This window comes from Pogona vitticeps, chromosome 4 (assembly GCF_051106095.1).
Source record: "Pogona vitticeps strain Pit_001003342236 chromosome 4, PviZW2.1, whole genome shotgun sequence".
Classification (NCBI taxonomy): domain Eukaryota; kingdom Metazoa; phylum Chordata; class Lepidosauria; order Squamata; family Agamidae; genus Pogona; species Pogona vitticeps.
Genome location: NC_135786.1, coordinates 187,571,852 through 187,592,037, shown reverse-complemented (window position 1 = coordinate 187,592,037; position 20,186 = coordinate 187,571,852). Strand labels below are relative to the sequence as shown.

Here is a 20,186-nt window from a genome sequence, read left to right as displayed (position 1 = left end):
CACAAGGCTATTTCTTGCACAAATGGATGTTGACAAGAGGATCAAGTCACATCTACTCCCACCTTGCCATACTCCCAGTTGCTTTTAAGGTTTAAACATGGCAGCATTAGTCCCATTAACACTTAGGGTAGTTGTCTGCATTTTTGAAAACTGAGGTGAGTGATTGGAGCAGGGGTGTTAGAGAGCCATGTTTGGGCCTCAGGAGCTTGTACATGGTCCACAGATTGCGCTTTGCCCATACCTGTTTTATAGCTTCAGTATATCCAGTCATTATGTAACAACATATCATGCGCTGTGAAAGTGTTCTAATGAGTCCAATCTAAGTGATTTGCAACCTGTAATTTATACTATGATACCTAATTGATTAACTTCCCTGTTGAATAAATGATTTATGTTTTGACTTCACACATGTCCCAACATTTTATTGATATTAAAGTATTAATATCTGGTGGCAGCGAAGAAGAAGGAAGAGCGAGATCTTTGTGAAGGTCAGGGGAATAGGGGCTTCAAAGGTGATCGTGACACATGATAACTAGGAAAGAGTGGCCGTGGTGTTTCATGTCGTAATGAATTCTTTTCACATTTGTAGCAGTAAAGAGTCTTACAATTTTTAACAAAATAGTTATTTTAATGGAGTATTTAAAATAAATCTGAAACATCTGTCAGTAAGACTGAATACATGAACAGGGAAAATGCTGTACTTTATAAAGTAAAGTTAAGCATTCATTATACAAAATACTTTTTGTTTTTTTTTTCTCATCAGCATTTTGCTGCTTACTGATTTATAGTCAGGAGTACTGCTTTATACATGTATCTATACATATTCACAAATAACTTGGTCCACTGGACCTAAACCCAATGGAACTGGGAATCCTTCTTTTCTGCTAATACTTGTAACTCCAATTTTGCATCCCCCGACAACAGGTTTAGGAGCTGCACCAATTAGCATTTCCCAAATTTTGAAGTGGGAATGGGAGATCACCTACCAACTCCCATTTCCATTGGATTACATTGTTCCACCAGAAGTCAAACACAGAATACTGTAGTTAACTTATTTCACACTTTTCCTCATAGGGAAAAAAAAATCATCAGCCATCCTGGTCTACTTAGGCAGGTTTTCCATCCTCACCCCCAACTCTGTAGAATAGCATAGCAAAAACTCTTAGAAATCTTTTTTTCCCTAAACAAAAATAAATATTTTAATTGTGAAGGCATTCACGTCCTGTCCACCCTACACTTTCCACACTATAAAGTAGTGCATTAGGTACACCGGAGTGTGGAATCCTTTTTGAAAAGTGCAAAGATTACTGCTTGTAGCTGTCCACCAGCACCTCTTTCAGAAGTACAGTAATCCAAAACAGACTAATAAGGACAGTCTGAAATCCACAGAATCAATGTTTCAAATCCCCAGATAGTTTTGTGCTCTTCTGCCAGTGCTACAGGTTTTTTTTTCTGCTCAGCAGTTATTGAAATCATTTCCAGATCACCTGTTAAAAGTGACCATGTCCCTGATAACCATTAAATACATTCTTCCTAAGTCTCACAATGTACGAGGAAGGACACCCCCTTTACACTTTCCATAAAGCAGAGTGTCTTTTACCCATTACATATTCATCCCTGATTTAAAATCCACACAGAGATGCAAAAATTAAATGCATCTGAAGTTATTTTCCAGTGAAATGAAATGACCCCATCTGTCTATGTTCAGTTTTTCCACCAGATTACATTTACGTTATTTAGGCAACTGCATCTCCAAGACTACCCATCTCAACTCTTACAGCTCCAGCTTGCTTTCAGTTCTGTCCAGCAGGACTGGCAACAGAAACAGCGCTACTGGGGCTTCCTCCTTCATCCATCTTCGTTTGGAGGCAGGAGATTATAGATCTCACTTTGGCACTTCTTTGGCTTGCTCCCAAGCTGGCTTTTCTTCCAGCTAGCTATAGCACTGAGCTCCAAAACTAGGCCATCTAAGAGAGGTTGAATCCTGCAGGCAATGCACTAGCAAACTGACTGTCTGCTAGGTTATGATTAAATACATTCATCATACCATTCTTCCCCATCTGCAGCATTAGAAGGCACACATAGAATGATATTGCAGATTGGTACACTGATAGAAATGATTGGCACAGAACTTCACTCGCCCTTGAAACCCTCCGTCTCTAGTGAATTCAGGCAGCATGTGTGTGTGTGTTTAGTGACCTCTGAACAGTCTATTCCTTATAATGGAGTGTTTTCCAAGAACTAACATCACAAGAGTGCAAAAAAGGTGCTCTTTGGCAATGAGTTGTTGCAAGCTGAAATACAAAAGAAGTCTCACCATTACTTCAGGAGAGCTTGATACAAGGCTAAGGAATGCTTCAGTTCTCTTTCCTGTTCCATACAAAAGATCAAGTCCCTGAGACAGACACGTGTTATCCTTGGACGAAGACACGGCTTTGCAAAACTGGGCAATCCATTCAAGCCCTGGACAAGGGGGGAAAAAGGGAGATGGTGTTACTAATCAAAATGCAAGATGTACACCATAAAGAACAACTGAAATAATATCCTGCAGAAACATTATGTTCAAACTTCATTCCTCGATATTCTCCCCTAATCTACTCTTCTCACTTTGGGGATTCTTTGCGGCTTCCTCCCCAACTGGCTTAATCTCACTACTAGCTTCTCCCTTGTATGAACAGATTTCTGCAGAGTGGTGACTCCATTGCTAATCACTGCTCTCCAAATTGATAGAACAAGTCTCCTTCCCCCACTCAGATCATAAATGATTGGTACTGCTTTTTCAGCATCATTCATAGTATACCACACTGGGACATACTGGTACTGGTTGGAAGTATCTGCTAGCCCAGCCCCCGTTTTAGCACATTCCAGCCTATGTTTACAATACAGCTCACCCTTAAACCCAAGTCATCATGCAATCAGGGCAGAGGGTGAGGCCAGCCTACTGCAGGTAAGCTGAGCAATAGCTGGCCTGTTTGAAGGGAGTAACTGGATACAGAACACTGAAGGTCCACTTTCTTCCAAATCCAAGCAATTGCTGGCAGCCATTCAAATTATGTCATTATCCCCCAATTAAAAAGCAGGGTCAGAGTGTGACCAGACAGTGAGAAAGGATCACATCTGATTGCTCTGAAAAGGGTTGCTTTGGTTGGAGTGATCTTGCTTAAGGCAACCTTTCTGTCCATGCAGGAATAGCTGCAGTCCAGCACCCAAAACAGGGTGAACCAAAATAGGTCCAGGTTGATCACAGATCAGATTTGGGCTGGATTGCTACTGCCCATAAGTCATGTGATTGCTGGGAAATAACTTGCATTGAACCATGCCACAAACAGTCCAAAATGCAAGCTATTTCCCTGTCTGACCACACACTAAATTAATACAAGGAAATCCATAGTTAATATAAACAAAGGAAACAGGGCAACATAACTAAGAAGCAATTCATTAAAAATACAGTGGTGCCTCGCTTAACGAGCGCACCGTTTAACGAAGAATCCGTATAGCGATCCCTTTTTGGGGATCGCTATACAGATCTGCCCCAATCGCCGCACTCGCTTTGCGACGATTGGGGCGTCCGGCGGCCATTTTGGAGCCGCCGATCAGCTGATCGGCGGCTCCAAAATGGCCGCCGGATGACCCGAAATGGCCCCCTATCAGTGTTTTCAGTGTTTTCGTGCACTCCCCTTGCTTACGGAGGTCGCAAAAACGCTGCCGGGGGGGGGCATTTCGGGCCATCCGCGGCGTTTTTGCGACCTCCGTAAGCAAGGGGAGGGCACGAAAACACTGATAGGGGGCCATTTCGGGTCATCCGGCGGCCATTTTGGAGCCACCGATCAGCTGATCGGCGGCTCCAAAATGGCCGCCGGACGCGAAAACATCGCTGGAGGGGTAAGTTTGGACGCTTATTGGAACGCATTAAACTAAGTTTAATGCGTTCCAATAGGCTTTCCTTGCCCGCACAGCGATGTTTTCGTATAGCGAAGGTTAATCCGGAACGGATTAACCTCGCTATACGGGGCACCACTGTACAAATGCACAAATTGTCAGTCTTAAAAAGAACATGGAAGTGGAAGTGTTCACTGATAATACAAAGATCAAGTGCTTAATACTGTCTTTTACTCAACCAAGAATGAAGAACTGAAGCAGTGATAGCACATTTAAGTTACTAAATTTTCTATAGATATACTTTACATTTATACACACTTTTAACAGTTAAACATAAGTCAATAAAAGATTACATATTTTAATTAACTGATATGGTTCTGGAATAATAATATAATTCAGAAATGAAGTTTGGGAATTTCTAGAACGGCTTTATTAACTTCATTAACTTCATGGATTCAAAGTTAGAAAAATTCTTCTGCAAGGTCCACTATTTTTCATTTTGATAAAGCAATTCATTCTGAGTAACTACCACACTTAGTGTAACCATGGATTCACGGCAGGAACTTGATCACATTTCCCCCCTAAAACCTGTATTTTTGTCGCCATGAGACAACTCAATTCATTCAACTAGTGAGCACAGTACGATTCCACACATCTGAAGAGTCATGATTTTCACAATAATTCTTTACTCTGTTCTACTCCATGTAGTCCTTTAAATAAAGATTACACATAAATAAGTGCCTGTCACCACCCCTGTCTTCAGAAACAAATCAAGGTGTCAGATTTAATTTTAAACCCCTAAATAAAGGATGACAGACTTTTGCTACACCGACGATGTCAGACTGCAATTCCCATCTCTCATGACCAACATAGCTGATTGAAAGGATGATGGGAATTTTCCACGTTCATTCAACTGAGGTCCGTCCTTCTTGTACAGGCCCATCATGTCCCAAAATTTTCCACTTTTCCAACCCAAAATTAAGAAATCTAAGCAGGGTTTAGCAAGTGGAGAGGGAAAGGGATCAAAGCAATCCCCGTGGCTGCACTAGGGGGAAAGGGATCAAAGTGATTGTGGAGCCATGGGATTGCTTTGATCCCTTTCCCTCTCCTTTTACTAAGCCCCACTTAGATTTCTTAATTTGGGGTTGGAAAAGTGGGGAGGGGGTCTTATACATGGGGGCATCTTATATATGGAAATATACGGTAAGTTTCAGTTTATTAGCCCTCATCCAATCTATTACTATTACTGGAGTTGCAGATTTGATTAACAAGGTTCTGCAGGCCCCAGGGAGCACTCTAATCAGGGCTCCATTGTCCTCCTGAACCTCCCTCCCTTCAGCCCCTTGCAATCACCAGAAGGGCAAGGGGATGAGCTAAGAAAAAAACATAAAAGCCAGGACTCCTAGTGAGTCCCCTTGCTTCAGCGCGAGTGCCTCCTGCAATGAAGTGCCACATTGCAACAAAGTGCAGGGTAAGAAGACACAGCAAGTTAAGCAGCTGTGCAAGTTCAGCAGCAGGGTGAGGAAGCCAATGCCCCAGATACTAATTGTCACTTCCCTTGAGAAGAGGTTTGGCAAACTCTAAACAAATATCAGCATGCAGTCAGACAGACAGCAGTGGGTTGGGCACTATCCTGTGTTTTGCAGCAGGTGTCATATGTGTGACTATATGCCTCTTGGGCAAAAGACATGGGTGTGTCCTCGTTGCAAGGAGCTCCAAGAACTCAGAGAATGGGTTTGCTGCCTTGGGGTCTTGGTTGTGGACCGGGAGAAACAGACAGGGAGAGAGGAACCACAGCAAGACTTCCAGAGACCTTCAGACATTGTCCCACCCACCCACAAGCAGCTCCTCAGCTGCTGGGATTAGAAGTCTCCGGGTTGGAGGACGCCAATCTGGACAAGAGGGAAACCATCCCCTAGAGGGGACCCCTTCTACAGGTGATGGGCCTGTATCCAGTTGCACTGAGGATATTCCTCGTGGGGAGGAGGGAACAGGGCTTCTGGTAGTGGGCAATTCGAATGTCAGGAACATAGCATGAAGGGTCTGCGATGCTTGTGAAGACCACACGGTGACTTGCCTGTCTGGTGCAAAGGTTGTGGACATCATGTCTCATCTGGATAGGCTGGTAGAGTGTGCTGGGGATGAGTTAGCTGTGGTGGTGCATGTCAGCACCAATGATGTGAGGAAATATAGCCACAACGTCCTGGAGGTCAAATTTAGGTTGTTAGGGAGGAAGCAGGGCCAGCTAGGCAGACAGAACGCAGGGACCTCAACTCGTGGGTGAGATGGTCATGTCAGGGGAAGGGGTTTAGATTCATTAGGCACTGGGGAACATTTTGGGACATGCTGGGCCTGTACAAGAGGGACAGACTTCAGTTAAATGAACATGGAACCAGACTGCTGGTGCTCAACATTAAAAAGGTGGCAAAGCAGTTTTTAAACTGAATCCTGGGGGAAAGCCAACAGGACCCGAATGGCATCCAGTTTGGGACTTCTCATCCCTATGGAATGAGGCTGAAGAGAGTAGAGAACCACAAAGTGATGACAGTGAAGGAATTAGGGCTGGGAGAGTAATGGGCTGAATGAGAAGCTGTGGGAAAAAAGAAACAAACAAGCAGGCCTTCTTGGGGAACCCCATACGCAGGTGCTTTTTTGCAAATACCCGAAGCGTATGAACAAAGATGGGAGAGCTGGAATATTTGGTGACTAGGGATAACACTGATAGTGGCCATAACAGAAACCTGGTGGAATTTGGAGAACCAGTGGGATATAACAATCCCAGGCTATAAACTCTACAGGAGGGACAGAGGGGGTTATGTGGAGTGGCCACCTATATCAAAGAAGGGGTAGAATCCAGCAGAATGGAGACAGATGGCAGGTCTGACTCCATCACAGAATCACTGTGGGTTAAACTATCAGGCCCAAGGATGTGATAGTGGAGGTATGCTATCATCCTCCAGATCGAAAACTTAAGAGGGACCTTGAAATGAGGAGACAAATCAGGGAAGTGTCCAAGAGGGACAGGATTGTAATCATGGGGGACCTCACATCGACTGGGTCAATGTGTCCTCCGGTCAAGAAAGAGAGACCGGGTTTCTTGACATGCTAAATGACTGTGCCTTGGAACAATTTGTCATGGTGCCCTCCAGAGGACAGGTGACTCTGGATTTAATATTGTGTGGTACTCAGGACCTGGTTAGGGATGTGAATGTCACTGAGGGAATAATGACCATGCTGCTATTTCTTTCGCCATGTATGTTGGGGGGAGTGTGTCAAACAAATCTGACATAAAAACCCTTGATTTCCGAAGGGCAGACTTCCCTCAGATGAGGAAACTAGTTAGAAAGAAGTTGAAAGGGAAGGTAAAAAGAATCCAATCTCCCCAGAGTTCATGGAGCCTGTTTAAAACAACAGTAGTAGAGGCCCAGCGGAAGTATATACCGCAAAGAAAGAAGAGCTCAGTCCAAGAGGGTGCTGGCATGGTTAACAAGTGGAATTAGAGAGGCTTTAAAGGGCAAGGAAGGGTCCTTTCATAAATGGAAATCCTTCCCAAATGAGGAAAATAAAAAGGAACACAAACTCTGGCAAAAGAAATATAAGATAATATAGAAGAAAAACTTTGTGGAACATGTGGCCAGCAATATAAAGGGGAATAATAAAAGCTTCTTTAAATATGTTAGAAGCAGGAAACCTGCCAGAAAAGTGGCTGGCTCTCTGTATAGTGAGGGAGGTAAAGGGGGACTTAGAGATTGCAGAGAAACTAAATGAGTTATTTGCATCTGTATTCACAACAGAAGACTTTGGGCAGGTTCCACTGCCCGAATGGCCCCTTCCTTACTAATGAATTAAATCAGACACAGGTTAAAAGAGAGGATGTTTTAGACCTAATTGATAAATTGAAGATCGATAGATCCCCAAGCCCAGATGGCATTCACCCATGGAACTGAAGAATAAAGTTGCTGGCATTTTAATTAAAATATACAACTTGTCCTTTTATTTTACTTTTTTATTTTATTTCATTTCAAGGGTAAATGGAAATAACTCAGGATAACAGGGAATATGTCATGCTATATATTATCACATATTATCTGTACTTAAACATATCATTACATAAAAGACTTCTGTGTCTGTTAGTTGCCTATATAATTCCAACTAGAGTTATTTGGCTATTTTGTATTAAAATTATCACATTTGGCTTTCAAGTTATAGAACAAATCCAGTTATATATAGGGTCCCATTTTTCAGATGCTTCTTGTCCCTTTAAATGGCTACAGTGCCAGAGGACTGCAGGATAGCACATGTCATGCCAGACTTTAAAAAGGGAAGGAGGGGGGACTCAGGAAACTACAGGCCGGTTAGCCTAATGTGTGTTTCCAGAGAAGATGGTGGAAAGCATCATCCAAGATAAAATCTTAAAACACCTAGAAGAACAAGCCTTGCTGAGGGAAAATCAGCATGGCTTCTGTAAGGGTAAGTCTTGCCTCACAAACCTTTTAGAATTCTTTGAAAAGGTCAACAGGCATGTGGATGCAGTTGAACCAGTGGATTTTGTCTATCTGGATTTTCAGGTGGCATTTGACGCAATCCCTCACCAAAGGCTGCTGAGAAAACCCCACAGTCAGGGTAGATTGGGTGGCATAGAAATTAAATAAATAAATAAATAAATAAATTAAATAAATAAATAAGAGGGCAGGTCCTCTTATGGATTGAGAATTGGTTGAGAACCAGGAAACAGAGAGTAGGAGTCAATGGGCAATTTTCACAATGGAGAGAGGTGAAAAGCGGTGTGCCCAAGGATCTGTCCTGGGACTGGTGCTTTCAACTTGTTCATAAATGACCTGGTGACAGGGATAAGCGGTGAGATAGCCAAGTTTGCAGATGACATGAAACTTTTATGGGTGGTGAAGACCAGAAGGGATTATGAAGAGCTCCAGAAGGATCTCTCCAAACTGGGAGAATGGAAAATGCATTTCAATAGAAAATGTAAAGTAATACACATTGGGGCAAAAGAATCAAAACTTTATTTAATGGGTTCTGAGCTGTCTGTGATGGATCAGGAAAGAGATCTTGGTGTGGTGCTGGACAGCTTGATGAAGGTGTCAACCCACTGTGCGGCGGCAGTGAAGAAAGCCAGTTGCATGCTAGGTATCTTTAAAAGGGGGATTGAAAATAAAACGGCCAGCATTATAATGCCATTGTACAAAATGCTGGTAAGGCTGCACCTGCATACAATTCTGTTCACCGCACCTCAAAACCATAGTGGAACTGGAAAAGATGCAGAAGAGCACAAATAAAATTATTACTAGGCTGGGGCACCTCCCATATGAGGAAACGCTACAGTGTTTGGGGCTCTTTAGTCTAGAGAAAAGGCTCCTGAGGGGTAGTTTCACACAGATGTTGAATAACATGTGGGACAGCATTGGCCCCTGGGGGGGCACCACAAGAATGCTGAACAAAAATACCTTAAAACTATATTCTGAGTTTGGCCATCCAGGAAGAACTGGGACCACTGTAAGAAAATACCTCCAAGATAAATCCCAGAAAGGCAACCCTAAAATATACCATGATAAGTGACTTTAAAAGCCACTGGGAGGTCCAGCAGAACAAACAAGGATGCATTCTTCCTGTCCAGTTCTCAACACAGGTCATCCCATCAAGGTGACGAAAGCCATCCCTAATCTGTAATAAAGCCTGAAGCCAAACTGAATTGGATCTATATAATCCACGTTATTCTGGAACCTCTGGAGATGGGACACTCCAACATGCTTCAAAACCTTGCCCAAAAATTGAATATTGCCAGTAATTCTTCCATGCAGTGAGATTCGAGGAGTGCTGGTGTCCTGCCTTGCTGCAAGGAAGCATTTGCCACCTCTCTAACCTACTGAACCAGCTCTGCCTCTGGCTGCTTTTGTAAACCAGGAATGGCAAGAGTCCAGCACATATGGGATGGCTTTCACCTCTCCAAAGATCCTGTCCACATCCTCAGGCTGCACCAACTGAAGTGATCCATTGTAGCATGACAAGCAGGAGGCAAAGTCACGTCAACAGAACCTGGTTTAACAACAGTTTAAGTCAGAGCGGATCTGAGCCACTTTGCCTACAAAGTGCTGTGCAAATTCTTCACAGTGAATCATCGAGGGTGAAAACATATTTAAGAAGTACTCTGAATAGTTGATGTGATCTGCTCTTCAGAAAATGCTGCTTTTCTCTGATCATGCAGTGCTGCACTGTTCCTTGCTTCAAACCAAAACAATAAAAATGCCATTACTTGAAGCTTTCCATTTGTACAATGACTTGAAACAGAATAGGCATGGAAGAAAGATTGCTGGCCATGTACCATAGAGAGGGGGCCCTTCTGTCCCAGCCAGGCACAGAAGGGTCACAGTTCAAAGGAAGACAACTCCTTAAGGAGTTGGAGAGGGGGACAGCTTTGTAACACAGCTGCCTCTATAGGGTTGAAAAAGAGGTCAGTCCAACAGGATGCAGAAGGAAGGCCCCAGGCAGTATTTTAAATGAAACAAGCCCTAGGGGATTTCTCAGCAATCTAACAGTGATGTCCTTCAGAAGCAAATGAACTTTAGGGAGACAGAAGTATTTACTTTCTAAACACAGATTAGTTTAAAAGACTTACTACTGAGAACATGCAGAAATCTGCAGATTCTCAGCTATCACAAAGCAAAACAAGACAAAACAATGAATCCTAATAAGCGACCTCCTGTCCAAAAAGAGAATGGCTCAGTGGACTGCCGTCCAGGAATCCCTGCGCCAGAATGATCTTGTTCTTTTTTAATGTGCTGCAAGACTTTTCCATTTTTGCCATAACAGAGAGCAGCTACTCCTCTGAAAATTATCTGTATCTGTGTATCCATCTCTGCCCTAAAGCCTATGCATGTTTTATTCTGATGGAAGTCCAAACAAATTCAACAGGGTTGACTTACTATTAAGCATGCATAAGATTGCAGCCTTTGTTTTAGTATTTGGAACGCAGAACTTACAACCAGCTGCTTTATACTTACTAGATCTGGGGAAAAAACTTTGAATTAACTTTCCTTGGTGTAGTGGCAGTTACAACAACAGATTGCATGCTTTATGTGTGGTACTCCTTTGGATACACCCCTAGGCACACCAGGAATTTTTCCTTTATCTCTTGACTCCATGTATCATTACTGAAATATTCATATTCCCCCCCCCATAGGACATGAATATAATTGAATAGTAGTTCTGTAACAGAAGCTATACAAGCTTACACACTGATCTTATGAAATGAGATGGTGAAAATGTTTCATATTTTTTGTCCACCCAGGATTTTTTTGGCTGGAAGCTCCGGTTTCTTCCAAATTTTGTCAAGTTTTGTCAAATGAAAACAGGCCTCTAATTCAAGTTCAAGTAAGAAACTCTTAAAACCTTTGAACCTATTGTCTTAATAATTCTTTGAACTTCACATTCTTTGTTTATACTTTGACATGGTTCACTGGACTGCAGTAATGTAAATCATGCCCCCAAATGATAAATGTTCTAATGAAAGATTTTGCTTAAAATATTACTAAGCTAGATTTAAAATGCATAATACTAGATACAACCCAGTATAGGACACAAACACTTTTCTACTAAGCTAGATCCTTAAATTCTGCTATATATTTACGAACTTGTTTGATTTCTATCTCAGTTTTCTTCCCAGAACTGGAACACAAGGCAGTTGTCAACTATTAACTCTGATGCTTTCTCTAATATTTTAGGAGTGTGCTCCAGAAAGTTAACTTACTATTAAATAAAAATAGAGCAACCAATTATGTTGCTATTTAATATTATCTACAACTTTTCATTAGATATAGGAGGCATAATTTTTGGTTTGCATTTTAAAGTGGAACCAGTGTGATGTAGTAGATAGAATGAAGGACTAGGGCTCAGTAGGCCTGGGTTCGAATTCCTGCTCAGCCATCGAAGTTTACTGGGTGTATGGAACTGATAAAAGCCACTCCTTAAATATCTCACAAACCTTGAAAGCTATATTTAGGTGTAAGGTGTCAACTTGGAGCCACATAACATAACAAACCTACTTTGCATCTTCAAAACCAATTCAATTCAAGAACCAAAGGACAGAAGAAATTAATGAATTTTGCTATAAATTTCTTCAATAAAAGAGGGCATACAAGAACATATATTTAGGGCAAGTGCAAACAAAAATGTATATGATAATGAAATAATGTAGAACACATTGGGGAAAGTACTTGCTTTAAAAGCATATTAGGTAAAATAGCATAATAACCGCCCAGCATAGACCTTTAGTCTAGATCGGTGGGATAGAAATACAATAAATAAATAAAATAAATAAATAATAATGAAAAAAATCTCCCCAAAACAATGTAGGAATTTTCATGCACACGTTAACATCAGCAAGACAGAAAATGAAAAAGAAGAAACGGAGCACTATCAAAGATGACTGTTTTGATCATTCTTGGTCAAATCTTGAAATTAACCTTTTTTTAGAAGATCTAAAAGAAAATCCAACTCCACTGAGGATTCAACTAGCTGAGCCTTCTGCTGCCAAAAGTGGCTGGTTGGATGCCCTGTAGACCAGGGATGGAAACAGCCCCCTAACCTTTGTGTCTCAAGTGTTTTGTACTTACAGCTAAAGTCTCTTAGCTGGGAGATTTCCATTAAGCAACAATGCTAAATGCCACCAATCAATCTACCATGGAGGTTTCTAAAATCTTTAGCCTAATCACTTCCCAGAAGCTTGTCTCTGTTTTAACCTAATTTACTTCTGTGAGGGGGTTTGTAGAGAACAAACGTCAACCAAAAATTTGCCTCTTCAAGAGCCAAAATTCCCCAAGAAAGGAGCAACTAATAAAACCAAGATGTGAATAGGAGATCTAGTCTTAGTCTTCTTGTACCCAGGAGGTAAGGACTGAGGATAAGACCCTCAGGACTATACTTCCCCTATTAATATTTTTATAACTTGTTTTCTATTCTCTACCAGCACTACTTTTGGGAGTGAGTGTGTGAGCTGTCCATACTACTGTGTGGACAACTCAAGATTCAGCTATACCAAAGCCACTATAGCCCTATTCACTTTTATGAAGTCATGCAGCCCCCTTACACAATTAAGAGAACACAATTACCATGGCCCCGCCATGCAAAAATGACCATAATCTCAATAGGAAGAAACTGCCCCCTCCACATAGGCTTTCTGCTTAAGTCAAAATACATTCATTCATTCATTCTCTCTTTCCCTCTCATGTTCTGTTTCATCTGGAGAATCTTCATAGAAATCCTGCTTCCTCCTCCTCCTCTGAGAATTGCCTTCCTGGGAGGCGGGGCTTTGTTGCGGTGCTGCCAGCAACTCCAGAGAGGAGCTCTCTCTGGAAAAAGCTGGAACCCTCCGGTCCGGGATCCCCCTTTTGAAATGGGGATCAAAGGAGAGTCTAGAAGAAGTCTCTCTGAAGCAGATGGTGAGCAGCAGAAGGAGAAGAAAGGGAGGCAGACCCGGACTTTTTTCTTCTGAAGAAATCACCGTGCACGGACTGGAGCGGGCGCCATTTTTTGGCACTGAGCCGCGAGGAACCCTTTACCGGGGGAGAGGAGAGCAATCAATATAAACTAAAAATATATAACAAGTAAGTAAGCCGAAGCCTCTGATTTATGAAACAGCCTCATTAAGCTGAAATAAGAATGAAAATATTTGGCGGAAAGAATAAATGCAGCGGCGGGTTTATCTTATCAGTCTGACTCAAAAGCGAAACTAAGCTTCTCCAAGTGAACTATTAAAACGCCAGGCTGATTCTAAAGCCGAGAGTCTGAGATGGAAAAATAAATCTTATGTTTCTGGAGAAGAATCCCAGACAGCAACACCGTCTGACTGGATTTAAGAGACTTCGGTGGATGCAGTGTGGCTGGGATACGTTACTCTTTGCCTTCTCTGGACTTTGTGAACTATAAATAATAGAATCTGGTGGTTTTCGGGAGAAGGAGCTGACGTGGCCAACTGGACTAAGGAGCATTAAGGGGTTAATGAAGATCACAAGACGAGCTCCAAGGACAATCTACTGGACAGTTTGAGACTCTGTGACTGTTGTTTTGTTTGTGACCACGTGTGAGTTTAATAATAGAAGCTTGCTGAACTCAGGAGAAGAAGAAATAACTGCGTCACGGTTCTAATTGATATTGTATTTGCTGGGCTAAAAGTTGATTTTTATACTACAATATTTGGACAACGATTGGAGGGAGATCTAAGGGGAGGTTTATGATGAGGGGTTTGAATTGTTGATAAAATTGTGGAAACTGTGGAAGGATTTCTAGGGGGTGATTATTGTGGTATTTATACAAACCCCAAAGCCTGAGATGGACCCCAAAAATTCAAAAGAACAAATGGAGACTTGGTCTGTTCAATCCCAAAGTTCTGGAATAGTGGTGCAAGAAATAGAAAAGGAATGGCAGATTAATATACAAAGGCTAATATTAACAGGGTTTCAGCAAGTGAATGCAGGTCTTAGCAAAATAGAAAATTTGATGAAAGGGACGAAAGAGGGGACAGTAGATGCCAAACAAAACTTAAATGAAGTTGTACAGACTTTAGAATCGTCTGTATTAGACATGACACCAGGTAATATGAATGCAGTAGAGAGTTATCCAGTGACCCATGCAGCTTCCAAAATTAAAAAGCATTATGACAAAAATCTTAAGGAGGCAGAGATACTGAAACCAGATAATTTTATGGTGAAAATATGGGAAGTGAAAAAATGGATATTCTGTCAGATGGGCTGAAAGACTGTTCAATTCAAAAAGAAACTGAACGATGGGATGTATTGTATAAATGGCAGCAGCTACCAGACAATGTTGGAATAACATAGAATAAAATTAAAATTAAATGATAAGATAAAAGCAGGAGGGTAATCAAACTGTGAAAAAGCAAAAAGTTGATATGTATTAGTAATATGAATTGATTGGATGATGTTATACTTTATGCTCTCCTATCCCCCAAAACTATTTTTCCTTTCCTATCCCCTCTTTCTTTCTGTACCCTCTATCCCTGTTCCTAAATAAAATAAAATTATTAAAAAAAAAAAAAGAATTGCCTTCCTGACAGTAAACCAATGACAGCAAATTCCCCTCAATGCATGTGGAATAGACATATCTCGCAAAGAGTGAATAGGGCGCATATTAGTTAGAATGGCTGCTTAATTTTCAAATATGAACAAATGATGTTCTCCTCTCAGATGTGATTCATCAGACAGTGCATGCATCCAATTTAAGAAAATTTCACAAGCAACACTGAAAAGTACACTTTAGTATCCTTCATACTCTGTATCATATTAATATTTCACATAAAAGGGAAATGATAGTTTGTGTTGTTTTAGCTGCCATGTATTTGGGTATTGACTTGCAGATGGAAGATGTACAGGATGTAGGAGATCTACCAATTCTTTCTGTGTACAAGATTCAACTTTAATTCACCTTTCATTAGAATTTAAACCTAGGTTAGAGGTTCTACTGCCTCCGGGAGGCAGTAGAAGATAGGAGGGCCTGGCGTGCTCTGATCCATGGGGTCACGAAGAGTCGGACACGACTAAACGAAACGTAGAGGTTGATATATCCTGAAGCTGATATTAGTTAAGGGTACTTTCTTCCACATATGGTGGAACTGTAAATTGTAAAGAGTTTATAATTTTATATTAGACCTTACAATTATAGGCACCCTCTATTTAAAAGATATTGCAGAATGATATGAGTTTTACCATTTTTTGTCACTAAACTTAATAGTCAAAAACTGATTTTCCATAAAAGTAATACTTTCTACCATGTCAATGACATGAGTATAACATCCATATCCCTTTTCCAGCAAACACAACATGTAAAGCTCTTGACACACTTTTTTTTCAGTAGCATTCCTGTCTCTTCTTTTTCCTGCATACTGTAAAATGCACCAGCTTTGTCAGTTTAATCTGCATCTCAGCAAAGCTCTTAGATCACAGCAAGAATGTAATGGAGGTAGGAGAAACAATAAGTCGTTAAAAGTAGCAACAAGCATTGATTAGCTTGGTAAATTTCATCTGTATCCCAGCAAAGCTTTCCCTTCAAAGGAATGGAGGGGTACGAGGGAACAGAGACAAACAATAAGTTATTAACAGTGGCAAGAAACACTGACAGGCTCATCTCTATCTCAGCAAAGCTTTTTCATCATGGTAAGAAAGCGGGAAGGGGTTCCTACCCACTTATTTTTGAAGGCTGAGCAAGCAAGGCACCCTTACCAGTGCAACACTTATCTGACACAGTGCTTAACTTGACAGGCATTTATTATTATTTTTTTAAAAAAAAGAGGAACTGTTCAAAAGAGAGGCAGCAGGTATTGCCTCTCATCTGAACCACTTGAAGGTGGTTATTTCACTGTAATGGTTTTGCACTCAAAAAAAGTGTGCCAAGGGCTTTACATTATTTGGTTGGTCGAAAATAAAACAGTTTTAACTGTTTCAACTCCAGCGTGAACCACTTGGTACTTTGCAATGCAGTCACACCCTTAGTTGGCAAAAGAAGAAGTCAGAAATGTTCTTTGAACAGCAGATTTCCTATTGCTTTGTTCAACTGTACATGCCACTGTAACTATAATCTATTATTACTTTGGTAAACTCAAGAATAAGTTACAAGATTCTTGGAATGAAAAAGTGCCAAGACAGTTTTCCAAAAATAAAATGAAAAAGTGTCCATGTATAGAACAGTTTTGATTGAAGGAGGAGGAGAGAATGAGAACTCTAGGGACACAGCATGGTTCAGTAAGAGTAGCGAATATATTTTTTCACTTAACAGTTCAGAAATAAGCATGCATATTTATGTATCTGCTATCATTGTTCAAAGTAGAATTTTACAAAACTGCAAAAGATCTCCAAGAGACTCTTAGTAGTCAGCTGTGCATCTCTCCTTCCCCAGCCCCCACTCTCGTGACATTTCTACAAATCCTTTCAAATGTAACCAACAGAATGTTTTACATAGCGAAACAAATTACTGGAAATATAGTGTCAGTTTATTCACTATTACACCCAAGATTCATGTATGCATGTCACTTTGCGTGGCTACATCAGATCCTTAATCTGTACCTGGAGGTAACAAATACTGTACAAAGTATGTCATGTTGACTTAATAGACTATTATTAGACTGAAAGATTCTGGCTCTTTGCCACATCATTTTAAGTAGACTCTCATCAAAATTATAAATCTTCTGACCCTTCATATGTTATCAACGTTTGTATTACCAATATATTTTGCTGAAAGCTACAATACAATTAGTCATTTAAATTGCAGACATCTTTCACAAGAAAATAATTAAGTTCATCTCTGTACAGAAGAGCATTCTATGGGCCAGTGAACTGCTTTACTTAAATATATGAATGGCAGCCTGGAATATTTTAGTCTATTTACATGCAAACATTTTGTGTCAAGAGCATGGCCTAAACTGACAACTGCTAGGAGACTGAGACATGAACATGGAAATCTACTCTTCAGTTATATAGAGGTGAGGAAATCTTACAGCATACATAATTTACTCTTTTGTATACAATATTCCTGAAACCACATCTTGGATTCACAGGAAGTGTATCCCATCCCTTATATTACAGGAGTCTCATGGAGTGCATATCATTTCCACAGTTCAACATTTACAAATATGGGGTAAGCTCTTTCCATGTTTGACGTCAGTTCCTAGGAGCCTCTGTGAGTATGGTCAAAGAGAAGGATTATGGCAGTTATAGTCCAAACATCCATAAGAGCAAAAACATTTCCATCTCCTCTTGTAGAAAAAAAGAACATTCTCCTGCAGAGAACAGTGAAAGCAATCTGTGCATTATTTCAGGGCAAATAAATGGGGATTAAAAGGCTTCAGGCTTGTGGGATCTTCAGGCTTGTGGAATCTTTTCTGCTGCAACCCAGGGGCTACCAAATGTTCTGAGCTAATTTAGCAGTTTGTAAAGACTGCTGTGTTTCTCTTTACTTTGGCTCTCTATCTACCCAGAAACCTATATGTGTCATCCAAGGCAAGAGCCAGACAGCTTTACAGCCAGACTGTTTTCAGAAATGGAGATCAGTCACAGTTTCCTTGTTCCAGAATAAGCACAAACCTCTTAAATGTAACCTGACATCTGCAGCACACAGCAATAGCTCAAGAGAACCTGGAATGAAAGGGAGGGCAGTGGCCTGGTGTGAAAAAGACTCACTTCCAAGTTCCAGGGAAGAACACACTGTTTTCCGTAAGGTAAAGGAAGCCCATCTGATCACGTGTTGCAATTCCCAGCCTACCTACAAATATACAACTGCTTTTCAAGCAATTAGATAGGAACGTATGAATCTGACTTATATGCAGGTCAACCTTTGGTCCATCTAGCCCAGCAGTGTCAGATCTGACCAGCAACAGCTCTCCAGGCTTTCAAGCAGGACTATTTAGAGATACCAGGCAAACTTTATGGCTTCCTATCAAAGTTTTAACCATGCCCAATCCTCTACATAACATTCCAAATTAAAGGAGATCATTAAAGTCATCACTCTATATACAATATGCTGTACACTGAAACATTAAGTATTATATGCTTCTGCCTCCCAGTGTCTTAGCTATCACAATGCTCTGTGTCAGAAGCAATACTTTCTTCCCTCAGGTCTTCAGCAGTGTAACAACTCAAGATTTCCATGATCTCAGGCTGTAAAAAGAGCCATAGAGCTGTTAAGTCAAAGCTGGACAGGATGAATCATATTAGCACATGCTACATGTCATAAAGCTCCTAAATGTAAAGAATAACTGGTTCCTAGTTCTCAAATCTGAAGGCTTCTTAACCCAGACATCCTACAGTATAAGAGTAAAATTAAATTATGCTTTCTGATATCAGGACCAAAGAGAGAGGTTACTTACCTGTAACCATGGTTCTTTGAGTGGTCTTCTGTAAAGCCACACAAATGGGTTTTACTGCCCCTGTGCAGGACTCCTCGGAATATTCTAGAGCTTAAAAAGACGTGGTTAGTAGGATGTTGCCCCATGGCACGCATGCTCCGCCCGCCCGTAATACCTGAGTTCTGAAAATGTCCGCTGCTGTCAAGGCTCTGACTCCCACAAAGCTCAAAACGCCAGGTGACGGACAGCAAGGAGAATGGGCAGGATGTGTGGATTCACAGAGGTCCACTCGAAGAACCATGGTTACAGGTAGGTAACCTCTTTTTCTTCTTCGTGGCCTCTGTGAATACACACAAATGGGTGACTAGCAAGCTTACTTACCAGAAGGAAGGCCATCACACCAACAATGAAGTCGGCACAGCCCTTTCAAAACTTGCTTCCTTCTTGGCCCTGATGTCAAAACGATAATGCGTCACAAAAGTTGAGGGTGTAGATCAAGTGGCTGCTCAACAGATGTCAGGGACTTCAACGCCATGCAACCAAACGGGTAGACGTTGGCATCACTCTCATGGAGTGTGCCTTCAGCACCTCTTGCAGAGTCTTGCCTGCCAAGTCATAAGCCAAAGTAATGGCTGAGAGACTGAAACCACCTCAAGACTATCTGCGAGAAAGCAGGAAAGCCCTTTCGTGAGCCATGGAAGCACACAAAAAGTCTGGGGGAAAGTGCAGAATTCCTTAGTCCTGGAAATGTAAAATGCTAAGGCATGACGAACGTCGAGGGAGTGGAGCATGCGCTCAACATCAGAAGAGGGATTTGGAAATAACGTCGGAAGAATTAGTGGTTGATTAACATGGAAATCAGAAATCATTTTGGGAAGAACGGACACATTTGGATATAAGACAACCTTGTCGGGATAAAATTGAATGTAAGGGGAATCAGCCCAAAGAGCGGAGAGCTTGCTTGCTCGACATGTAGAAGTTATAACCACAAGGAATAAAGTCTTGATAATAAGAAGTTTGAGATTTGTCGAGGCCATGGGCTCAAATGGTGGACGAGTGAGTGCTCGGAAAACCACCTATAGAGACTACTGTGGAAGTAGAGGTTATGTAGGTGGGCGCATATTCCGCAAACCTCTCAGAAATCTCTTCAAAGTGGGATGAGAAAATAAACAGGAGGCTTCAGACCCTTCAGGCTGATATGAAACTATCACGGAAATATAAACTTTCAATGTTGAATGAACCATACTTGGTCAAACAAATAACGAAGGAACTTCAACAGGGTATCCAAGGAGACAGGAGCCATGGGCAAGTTCCACAATGCAGCAAACCTGATGAAAGTGTTTCACTTATATGAATACAGCAATTGAGTAGAGGGCTTCCTAGCCTATTTAAGACTTCGGCCATGTCAGGGGAATTTTCCATACAGTGAGGTGTAGAGAGT

At 41.3% G+C, this 20,186-nt stretch overlaps 1 protein-coding gene and 1 long non-coding RNA gene across 7 annotated transcripts in view; one reads left to right on the top strand and one right to left on the bottom strand.

Moving 5' to 3' along the window:
* Positions 1-607: 607 nt before the first annotated feature.
* The window catches only part of TAF4B (TATA-box binding protein associated factor 4b), an 83,434-nt gene continuing 63,855 nt past the window's right edge, over positions 608-20,186 (bottom strand). For all 6 annotated transcript variants that reach the window (XM_078392632.1, XM_072998875.2, XM_020785735.3 and 3 more), the window contains exon 15: positions 608-2,463. In XM_078392632.1, the coding sequence (XP_078248758.1) occupies positions 2,320-2,463 (144 nt within the window). In that variant the 3' untranslated portion in view covers positions 608-2,319. The remainder of the gene's footprint in view (positions 2,464-20,186) is intronic.
* LOC144588976 (uncharacterized) overlaps positions 4,260-20,186 on the top strand; it is a 44,182-nt gene continuing 28,255 nt past the window's right edge. Inside the window, exon 1 of the long non-coding RNA XR_013544772.1 lies at positions 4,260-11,265. This is a non-coding gene — a long non-coding RNA (uncharacterized LOC144588976). The remainder of the gene's footprint in view (positions 11,266-20,186) is intronic.